The sequence below is a fragment of the Amblyomma americanum genome, chromosome 9 (assembly GCF_052857255.1).
Source record: "Amblyomma americanum isolate KBUSLIRL-KWMA chromosome 9, ASM5285725v1, whole genome shotgun sequence".
Taxonomy (NCBI): Eukaryota; Metazoa; Arthropoda; class Arachnida; order Ixodida; family Ixodidae; genus Amblyomma; species Amblyomma americanum.
In genome coordinates this window covers 119,990,713-120,002,164 of record NC_135505.1, presented here as the reverse complement: position 1 = coordinate 120,002,164, position 11,452 = coordinate 119,990,713, and the positions used below count along the sequence as shown (strand labels likewise).

General features: G+C 49.4%; 1 protein-coding gene across 1 annotated transcript; it reads right to left on the bottom strand.

Annotated features, from left to right (window-relative positions):
• Window positions 1-4,196: 4,196 nt before the first annotated feature.
• Window positions 4,197-4,819, bottom strand: LOC144103630 (juvenile hormone acid O-methyltransferase-like). Its single transcript, XM_077636297.1, has one exon. The coding sequence runs from the start codon at window positions 4,812-4,814 to the stop codon at window positions 4,197-4,199; it is 618 nt and encodes a 205-aa protein (XP_077492423.1). The 5' UTR covers window positions 4,815-4,819.
• Between the last annotated feature and the right edge of the window lie 6,633 nt (window positions 4,820-11,452).

The window sequence follows — 11,452 nt, the reverse complement described above, 5'->3', positions numbered from 1 at the left end:
CAGTTACTTCTAGTGCACTGTAGCTATAAGGAGGCGTTGTCAACGGTTACCAGATCGGTCCGAACCAGCGTTGCCAGACTGGGCTATTTGCGGCCAAGTTTAGATAATGGAAATATTTCCTGGCTGCTTTTTAACGGTTTGGCGTTGTGCCTATCTTTTGGGCTCCCTAGCTAAATATCTGAATAATAATAATAATAATTGGTTTTGGGGGGAAAGGAAATGGCGCAGTATCTGTCTCATATATCGTTGGACACCTGAACCATGCCGTAAGGGAAGGGATAAAGGAGGGAGTGAAAGAATAAAGGAAGAAGAGGTGCCGTAGTGGAGGGCTCCGGAATAATTTCCACCACCTGAGGATCTTTAACGTGCACTGACATCGCACAGCACACGGGCGCCTTAGCGTTTTTATGGAGGAAAAACGCTAAGGCGCCCGTGTGCTGTTAAAGAAACGTGTTTCAAGAAATGCGCTACGTTTGGCTAGCTGTTGATGCAGCTTTTTTTGCTTTCTCTCTCTCTGCTTCCATTCATGACAAGCTGAAGACGATCACACTCAACAATCCTGCTTCACAGACTGCATTTTCACTTCATGCTCTGCCCACAAAAAATGCTAACGCGAGAGGAGATTGGTCGGTCGCCTACGACTGTATTCTTTTCCGGGAAGGAAATGGGGGTGCCCCTTACTTTGCGTGAACCGAAACTTTGTGCAGTTGCCATGAGCATTATGGTGACTTCGACTGGTCGCTCCCGCGATCCGGTTAGGATCTGGCAGAGTGGGAGCCTCTCTCGCTCTGAGCGCATAGCGAGACTAGTCAAGCCGAATGGTCAGCGAGTTTTTAGAGCTTAAGCGCAGGAGGCAGAAGGCGGACGTAACTTCCGGAACCACTACGCGGCACCGCTGCTGATGTCAACGGTAGCCGCACGTAAGGTCCCTTGATTACCTTTAGCCGCACGTGGCCGCACACAGTTTGCATCGCGGTCGCCGCTTGGCCTGCATCGATCGCTACCCCGGGTTTCCGTCCCACGGGACGCTCATTTTTCGAACATAGCCTTGTAGATAGCACTGTCGTCCTCGTCTGAGCTGCTGCTGGAATCGCTGTTGTCATGTGACAGCAACAAAGACCGCGTTCCTAGCGTAGTTATCCGGCGTCTCTTTGACATTTTGCCTCACACAGCGCGGCACCCGCAAAGCACAACGCAGCAAAGACGCTACTACTGCGTCAAAAGCCTACACTTGCTTCTGCCTACGCGCGGGGAAAGCCGAGGCCTCGCACTGCTTTCGCGAAATGGCGGAAGTGGCTCTGTCACGTGGACTCATCTCGGAGCCGCTCCGACTTTCTCTCGGAGCGCGTCAGAGCGCTCTGAGCTGGAAGCGAGCGCTCAGAAAGAACCAGCCGAATGTAGTCAGAGCGGCCGGTTTCGACCAGCCGAATGTGCGGCCGCCTCTCAGAGCGCTCTAGAGCGATCTAAAGCAACGAGTCGAAGACACCATTAGCGATCGCGCTTAGAGGGTTGTCGAAAGGGGACAATAGTGCCTTCTCTTCGCCAGTACCTGCCTTGACTTACTCCTCGCGTCCGCAACCCTGTTCTGAATACAAGAGTGTAGAGCGCGTGGTAGGAAACCACAACTGTCTTGTGTTTCCGGCCAACTGACGCGGATGCACGTACGCCACCAGTGCTGCACCAAAGGTCTGTCCTCAATTCTCGGTTGTGGTCTTGACACTTTTGCGCTTCCCATTGTCAAACGCCGCAGTATATAGGGAAGGTTCTCGGGCAGCTCACCGCAAGAAAAAATGACCAGTGCAAGAAATTGAGCACGTGAACTCTACAACTGGTACTCCATATGCGATGCGGTTTAAAGGAGAAATTCTGAGCCAAGCACGTGCTGCTTGGAAACATTTAACAGTGCATTTATGTACAAGTAGTGATGTTATTGAAGGGGATCAACTGGAACATAAGTGATATGTTTGACTTTCTGCAGTGTCACCTGATCTGTTTGGTTTATTGTTTGGAGTTCAAATTTGAAATAAATAAAGATGGCCGTATCGCTGATGTGTCGGCAATTTCGTAACCACAACATTGGCTACTTTTCGGCTGCTAACTCCCTCGGCCTGATAATATGGTTGGTAATTTTTGGGCTACGATTTTTCTATCTTTTTTTGGCTATGCCAGTCTGCGCCATCTGGCAACACTGGTCCGAGCACCAACTTCCAAAAAAGATTCAAAAAGTAGCCCAAATGTAGCCAGACGTAAAAAGATTTGTAGCCCAAAAACAGCCCAAGACAAAGTTCTAACAATGAGCGCGAAATAATTAACAGTAAAAAGAAGGCTGTCCATAAATAGTTCCTAGCATCTTTCTCTGTATTTCCGTTTCCTTCTCAATATCTCCTTCCCAGTCATTCTCTCCAATTCGGTCCTAGCACTTCGTCCCTCTGAAGGGCTTCCCACCTTAACCACTCCTTTTCCGAATCTCCATATATGTCTGTGTAGGCTTATTTAGAGTTTAATGGCAAAATGTAACTTTCACTGTGGCGAGAAATAACCGCTTCTTGGAGGCAGTCCTCACCCCTATAAAGATTCTAGGAATTCTACCTAAGAGCCCCATGTGGCTTGACAGCTGGGGAACATTAGGGCTGTACACAGCTCCTAAATCGGGAAACCTACTGTCCTGGAAGCAAACTTTGCAGATAAATAGAAGGCAACGTTGTCTGTTGTTCCTGAGAGACACATTTCTGAAAGGAATTCGAACAATGAACATCCATTTTCTTTGTAAACTGCCCTCTGGCACGCAAAAGGAGGGGCTGGACATGGGCCATTAGGAGTATTCACTGCAGTGACAGCTGCAGCCACTTTGTATTCTGCTGAACACTGGGAACGGCCGTCGGCGTGTCTGAAGCGACTATAGTCGGGTACAACTTTAGAAGGCAGCGGCATTTGCCCCTCAAAGGCGGATGCACACGAGCCTCCGCCAATAGGCGCGCACTTCAGGTGACGTCATGAGCCGGACGGCCGGTGACCCCGCCGACGGAGAACATGCCTAACATGGCCGCCCGCACTTCGAACTGGGCCGAGTCGCATCAGCTGTGTGCGTCTCCCTACGTCAGAGTGAATTCGAATTGTTTGTGGGCGTCTGTCATGCTGGAAATATTATCGCGAGCTTACGATGCACAATATCTGCTGCGTGCGTTTGTTCTGAGACATGAGCCGACGAAAAAAGATTACAGCGAACATCGGTGACGCTGCGCGGCGCTTCGTCTGGAAACAGGATCGCAGGAAACAGCTGAGCGCGCAAACCATCGACCGTTGGCAGCAGTATGATAAGATAGGCGAGCGTCTAGCAGGGTATCGAGTGTCGTTCGGTGCCGTCGACCTGGCTCTGTAGCCATTTTGTCAGCTGAAAATATCTTCCGTGAACTAGGGCTCCCAGACTTCAAATCCTTATTCATTGATGCTGTTGTCCTTAAGCACTATTGGTATAGTGAATTTAAACAGGAAAATACCCCGACGAGACAACTTAGAAAGCATAACTGTTACATTGTTCCTCGGTCAAACACGAGGTATGGTGAAGCCAGGCGTTGCGCTTATGTTCCGGTTACTCTCAACAAACTGCCCGCTGAAATTTTTATGGCTAGCTCTAGAGGCAAGCTGAGAGAATAATCGAAGAACGAATGGCAAACTTAGTTTTAGATTAGTCCAATCTGTCTCACCTCATTAGACTTTGCGCCTTTATGATCTTTTTTGTTGTGTTTCGAATGAACTTACTAATTTTCAGTGTGCTCTTTTTCATGTTTGTTGTTATTTTGCTTTCTTCGTCTATATACGCATGGCTCATACTTTTCTGTCACTATGTATATTTTTTTAGGCACGGTCCTACAAGCCATCTTAAGGCTTAGACGTGCCTGTCTCTCCTGTATTTGCTACTGACGGTGGCAAAATAACTATTATTATTATTATTATTATTATTATTATTATTATTATTATTATTATTATTATTATTATTATTATTATTATTATTATTATTATTATATCATTCCAGCCACAAAAACACATAAATAAAACTTGGCGTCCGTACTCCTACAAGATATGCGCCCACAGCGTCAGTCGGAATACACGGGCGGCCGGCCAGTCAAGCAATGGAAAGCAGCGGTTTCCTCTCTACCGTCCTCAGTTTATGCATAAAGTTATGAGAAGCGGACGAGTCAAGCTGCCACTACACCTACCTCCGAGTAGTTCTTCCAGCGCTCCATTCTCGCAAGCGCTCTCCAAACCGGCGCCGACTCGTGGGAGGCGTAGAAGACGAGAAGACACTCGCCCGTTGGAGTCAGCAACTTGGCCACGTTCTTCAGCGCCACTCCCAGGTCGTCGGCCCAGTGCAAGCAGTAAAAAGAGTATACCCTGTCAAAGTGACCGAACTCGTCCAGGATACCGGTGACATCGGCGCAGATGTCAAGCACCCTGAAGTCCAACTTCGCGTGCGCCGAGTGCTTCCGAGCGTACTCGATCATTTCCGGAGAACTGTCGACGCCCACGATCCTTCGGCATGGAAGACATCGTGGCAGCAGACCTTCCCTCGTGAAGTCGCCCGTCCCGCAGCCTACGTCCAGGAACTGATGCGACGGTTGGGGTTGGTTCCGGAACGCCCTCTGGTAAGTGTCGAGCACGGAGCTGTTGTACCTTCCCTGGAGCTTGTTGCTTCTCGAGTACTGTCCAGCGGACAGGTGAACGGCGTTGTTTTTGTCTTCGTGGTCCCTGAACTCCCACGACTTGTTATGAAGAATTGATCCCTGGAAGTCTGTTCCGGGTAACGCTGTCGCCATCGTGAGTAGTGCTGCACGGAAATAGAACAAAAGAAGGCGCTCACCAAATTTATCTTGCAAGAGTTGTCTATCATCGCCTCAAGAAAACACCAGCTTGGACTTACTCCTTGCCACTACCATTGTGACCAAGTGCATGCGTGAAAGCGATATTGTTACTTTATAAGGATCAACTACACCCTACAGGTAACGATAGAGCAGCCCAGCAAGCATTTGGCCCAGAAGATAGCAGTGGTTGCGATCGTATACAACGTACCCACGCAGGACTCCGTGGGCGATACCGCCGATACGCTCTGAAATGTCTCTCTTACCGAGTCAACTTCTTCCAATACGAACTTGACTAAGGGCGCCCAGCAACTCAGTGCTAAGATTGGTTAGCGTAACTGCAAGCAACAGCGAGTGCGAGCCCCTCACCAGTGCAGTGAGTCTTGTTGCTTCAGCCATCCGTCCATGCAGCCTTATATGGGCTGATGGCTAAACCGCGGGACGGATGTTGCATATTGCCGAGACGGTGTTGCAAAGCGTCCGGCCGCCACCGGAGTTTGTAAATACGCCCCCCCCCCCCCCCAGTAGTGCTATCTCGTGTAAACGTCCTCTGACAGGGGAAGTGCCCTGCTAACGCGCACACTGCTCAGACCAGAAATTTATTTTATAATGGTTTATATATGTGGTTAATTATTTATTAACGTGTTTAATTCAAACATTTTTTTGCCCTCAGGGCTTACAACACGTTCAAGATAAGATGGACACTGACACAAAAAAGAGGCAACAGAAAGTCAATACGAACACGAGCAAGTTTAACATGACTTAGCGCCCCACTGTCTTTCAGCAGCATTGCTATGTTTGCAAGAGGCCTTTCACCGTAGTCATTGATCATGCTACCGTACAATGGTTTGAACATCAGGAACGGGCAAGATCACCCTTTCATGTCATGCCTCAGACTTTCCATGCATGAAGTCCACATAATACACCTGCGCGGGAGTATTGATAATGAAACCGATGCATTTTCTAGGAGCCCACTAACTAAGCTGCTTGCCTTAAGGGCCTGTCACACTAGGCCAACAGTCGGCCGACTTGGTCTGCCAAAACCATGTCGTCGTGATGTCTGGCTCTATGTCACACTGCGCCGACTAAAACAGTCGGCCGACTGTCGGCGTCAGTGCCATGTCTCCCACAAGACGGCAGTTGGCCGATGGTCCGCCAACTCCCATGTCACACTAGCGAGACAGCGTGCGAGACCTCCCGCCGACTTGGCCCTTTCTCGTTCTCACTCTTTTGTCATTTCCTGCTATGCGAAATTCATGGGCCGGGACGCTTCATTTTTAACTCTTTTAAATAAATCCCACCATAGTAAAACACTCTTTAACAATCGTGATTATGAACCTAGGCTGAGGGCAGCCCAGTACTGAGCGGCACTTATTTCTGGGTCAGAAAGGCATGGCTCGAAAAAAAAAAAATCCAGTCGCTCGCGGGTAAACAGGACGGGAGAGATTATTTAAGGCTAAAATAATAAAAAGAAAAAAATTATCGTTGACGCGGATTCGAACTATGAATCTCTGGAATGCGAAGCTACTGCCATACCCACGACGCCATGGAGAGCTGAGCGGTTTTCGTCCTTCAGAGGTGCTGATAAGAAGCACTCCGCAGTGTTGCACTCGCGACAGAAGTAAAGCCGGCGACCCATGTGCGAAAACTCGACCGGCGCGATGCACCGGTCGCTGCTTGCGCATTGCAGCCCCACTGCAAGCAGGGACACACGGAGCAGCAAGCATCGTTGCGCCGCTCGACTCAAGCACTCGAGCTCAAAGTGTACGCTTTGCCACCCGCAGCGGTCTGATTACTGCGTGTTGAAGTTCGCACCAGAAAAGACGAAATAGCCATATTATCAGAAAGACCGCCTGCTATACACGAGCAGCGACAAAGCATGCTTGCGCTAGTAGCGAGCTTTCGGCAACGGCACCGCCCGCGGTCCCGCCAGGCGACGAACTGTGCTGCTGCCCGGCGCAGCGGACGCCGCTTCGCAAGTAGCCTGCGCTATATCTCTTAATATCGCTTGGCTGTTAACAGTATAATCGCACCATGAACTAAAATTACGGTCAATTTCCGCGACACCTTCGGCTGCGGAGCTAGCGGACCGCTGCGGGCGACAGGCGAGCCGGACCACAACGGCGGGCCAGCGGCAGCTTGCTGGGCGATTCTGGCGAAAAATTTTGCTCTTATCAAAGTTGTTGCTTTTACCAGCAACTCAGTGTTGATCAACGATCCTCAGGAATGATACATTTGGCACATTTTTCAGTCTCAGCGTTTATTTCTTACGTCAAAAACAATCTTAAGCTGATTTTTATAACGGCGGCGGACGGGATCCATGCTGGCCTGCCGGCGAGCAGGCTCGGTTTACTTCCACGTTCGCACAAGAAAAAAAAAACGAAACAGCCATGCTATCAGAAAGGCCGCATGCTATATTCGAGCAACGACACCATGCCTGCGCAACAGCCGCGCTTTCGGCAACGACGACGCCTGCGGGAGCGCCAGGGCGACGAACTGCGCTGCTTCCCGGCTGCCGTACTCGTCGCTAAGCCTAGCTGGTTTCGCATCGATGCCGCAGCTCAGGGAGCTTTGTAACTAGCCAGCGCAGTAATAAAGGAACTCCTCTAGTCACATCAACCTGTCCGATAATAAAATAAAGTTATGCTCGATTTCCGCGACGACTTCAGCAGCGGATCTAGCAGACGTCAGGCGAGCCGCACGAAGCAGCAGCAGCAGCAGCAGCAGCAGGCGGCTATAGGATGAAATTTGCTTGTATCGTAGTTATCACTTCAACCAGCACCTTGGCATTGGCCAACGATCCTCAGTAATGATACCTTTTTGTACATTCATCTATCCCAGAGCTTGTTATGAACATAAACAAACAGTACCATAGCGAAATCGTGTTCGTGTCTCGTGAATGTTTTTGCTCAGCGACCGATCCCGCGACGACACGGTCGGCAGACCGGTTTTGTCGGTGTCGCGGGCGTCAAAGCATGTCACACTACGAAGACATCTGGTCGTCGGACGAGTTGGTGTCGTTGTCGGCCTAGTGTGACAGCTTGGTCTGCCACAGACAAGGTCGGCCGACAGGGTTGGCCGATCTTTGGTGTCTGTCGGGTCGGCGTCGGCGGCGTGTCGGGCTAGTGTGACAGGGCCCTCAGAAAGCTAGAACGACATCATGAAGACCAACCACTATGCTTGTATACCATTTTCAACGACCTGAAAAGTGGCACAGTGAAACTGGCAACTTGTGCGTCACCTCATGCGTTGAGGCATGATCGTCCTAAAAAAAAAAGCCCTCCAATGTTTTAGACACGTGAAGTTGATTAAAACAGTTGGACTGATATCTTTGCCGTATTGCTGGCCTGAATTAATAGCCGACGTCACCGAGTAGTGCCGTCATTCACATAAGCATGGGGTGCAAAAATGCGAAAGCAAAAACTCGGGAACATTCATTCTTGCCACCGGGAAACAATGTTCTCTCCCTCCTCTACATGATTGTCACAGGCGGTTTTTGACGCTAGTCCAAAAGGAAGCCCTGGGAAGCGTGCACCTGAGTAGAAGAGAGAAAGAAGTGACTGGTGACATAAAAGTGAATACTAGCAGAGGGCAAGGTTAACCTCTGCTTTAGGCAGTTCTAGTCTACTCCGGGTCTGAACACCGTAAAACGGTTCCCGCACGGGAACAAGTATCTTGGAGCCAGAGACGAAACACTCCCTAGGCGATTGAAAATATGGGTCTCTAAGCAGCCAAGGAAAGTCGCGGTGCGGAAATGTGGCTTGGGGAGGGAGACACCAGATCCCTACCCCTGTAGGGTATTCATGGCGAAAAGCAGCGCAAGCTAGACTGTGAACTCAACACAAAGAAGGATCCTTTCGCTGTGATGTTTCCTTTGTCTTATATATTCCTCTAGTTTGCATTGTTTTTCATCATGAATATCCACCAGCTAGCTCAAACTGCTGCTCTGCAACCCTGTAGGGTAACTTGTCCCGGAGGGTCGGAGGCACAGAATTTCCGCAATATGGAAGTACACTCGAGGACCGAGCGCCAGTTTTCAGGAAAAGAGAGTGCTCGCCCTTTACGGAGGCCTGAGAAGGAGCTCGATTCTTCCATGATCAATTTCAATCACACGCTGTCCCCATTCCTGTCGAAATGGTCTTAATTGTATTGACTACATCTCTATTCCCTTTTCCTGTCCATAATACCCATACTTCATCGCGCGAAGTTGTGCCAGAGGTCACCAGCTGAATACGACGACAAGCTGTTGAAGTTCGATCGTATCGTCAACGCGCGCCGGAGAAAACGCGGGTACGATCTGTCACAGATCGCAAATATCGATCAGACCCCTTTCTGGTTCGATGTGCCAGGGAATTCCACTGTGGACTTCAAGGTGCGCATGACAAGCGCCAAACGGGGATTTTTTTGCGATGATGTTCTGTATCCCCGCTAACGGCAGGGAAACTTCCACCATACGTGGTGTTCAGGTGGACGACTCTCCCTATGGAGAAGTTTCCCGAAATCATCGTGGTCCGCGTTTAAACAAGGCTGGATTTCGGACGAACTCATTCTTGACTGGGTGAAGACATTACATACCTTTAGCAAACCGTTTACCGTGTTAGCGGTAGCGGTACCGGATTACCAGTAGCCCGCGCGCAGCCAATGCGGCAAATCATCTTGACGGCGCCAGATGGCGCCCGGTATACCCGACAGCTGCGCAAGCGCCTGAAGCATCGGGACCAATCAGAGCGCGCTCACCGCTGGTGGTCAGGCGCGCGCGCAGCTGCCTAGGGAGCCTACATACATGCCGCCGCCGCCGGGAGGGGGCGCGACATGTAGGCTCCCTACAGCTGCCGGGTGCCAGGCGCCATCTGGCGCCGTCAAGGAGATTCGCGCATGCGCATTGGCTGCGCGCAAGCTCCCGGTACTCCACTGCAGGCAACGGTAACACGGTACGCGGTATACACGGTATGCTAAAGGTGTCTATTGTGGCAGAACCGACCGGGAGGTCTACAGAGACTCAAGGCCCCTTCCGTCGTGACCGATCAGGTCAAGGCCCGATTTGCTGGTGCTTGGACGGACTTTGCTATACTTCCTGGAAGCGTTATGAGCATGCTGTAGCCACCGACGTGTGCGTCAACAACTCATTCAAAGTTTCGATGCTCTTAAGCCAAGTCGATGGCCGAAGGCTGCAATCAAATTACGCCGACTGGACTACTGAAGACCGCACTTCCACAAGTCGGCACGTGGATTTTGATCGCGTGGTGTTTGTTGTCGACCGACATGGTCTCGAAGAGCTTTTTAGTGGCCGGCATCACTCACGCAATGGACGAACGGAAGATGACTATGAGAGCAAGCTGATGAGATGAGGTCATCGGACTGCAAAGCGAGCGAAAGCGGCGAGGAATTTCGAATAAATTGGTTTGTGGCTTGTCACCAGCTGTTCCATTGTACAGTACAGGAGCCGCAGCAACGCTGCATTGTTCTGACGGATATTATACGATGCACGGAGGCCTAAGCTCATGTAAGGACACCACTTGGGTAATATGGCGCCCAACGCGAACCAATAAGTTCTGTTTGCAACTGATGAAGACGGAATGATTCTCCAACCGATCTTCGGCATCCAGCTGGCCTTCCAGCGATACGCGCTCGCGCTAAGATCATGCGCCTCAAGACTGCCTTTCTCCTCTTAAATGGTGGCCTTGAATGGACGCAAGTTAAATTTTGTGTTTATCAACTTCATGCAATACAAAGAACGAACATCATAAACATACAAAATAGGGTGGGACTTTAAAGTAACTTTAATTATTTTGTTGCAACGGTATAAGTAAAGCTACGTTAATGAAACTAGGCACGAAATATTGCACGAAAGCCCTAGCTGCAATAAGCTTCAAAATTTGCCTTTGAAAGTTTTACAGCTTGTTTAAAATGTTTATGTTATTTTTACCCGTTTGTATCTTTTTCTCAAAAATGGCTCGACAGTCGAAACACAGTGCAGAAATTAGCAGTGCGCAGAAACTCTTTAGTGTCAACGGACATCATGCAAAGGACGTTAAAAAAAAGGCAATTTGACGCCGCATTTTGAGCGTACTGCACTGCACTGCCATTTGTATGAATCATGAGATGTGGTATTTTTAATTGAATTACAAAGCCTAGAGAAAACATGCATGATGTACCGACATTTTCAATATGTTCTTACTGCAAAATGCCATTTCAGGGGAAACACTGCACTCCTAAGAGAATTGCATGCCCGGACCGAGTTTAAACCGAGTGGCACTCACTTCTAGTGCTATGCTCTTCCCTGCCTTTTTTTCTAGCTCTTTGTTGCTTGGATGTGTCGTAGCATAATATATTAGCCATGTGCTCTCCACTGACTCTTCTTGTGCTTGATTGCTTCGGTGTGTTGATTTTCCACTTTTTTCTTAATGTTTGTACATAGCTCATGTACGTAAAACATCGCATTATTGAAATAAATACCGTGTTAAAGAAAAAGCGGTTTCATGGGCTATAGGTTGCTTGCTCTCCTCGCAGTCTGAAGGTCCTTCGTTCAATTCCCCGCACCTACGTAAAAAATTATTTGTTTCTTCTTTGCTGTAGACGTCACTGTCTTATGATCT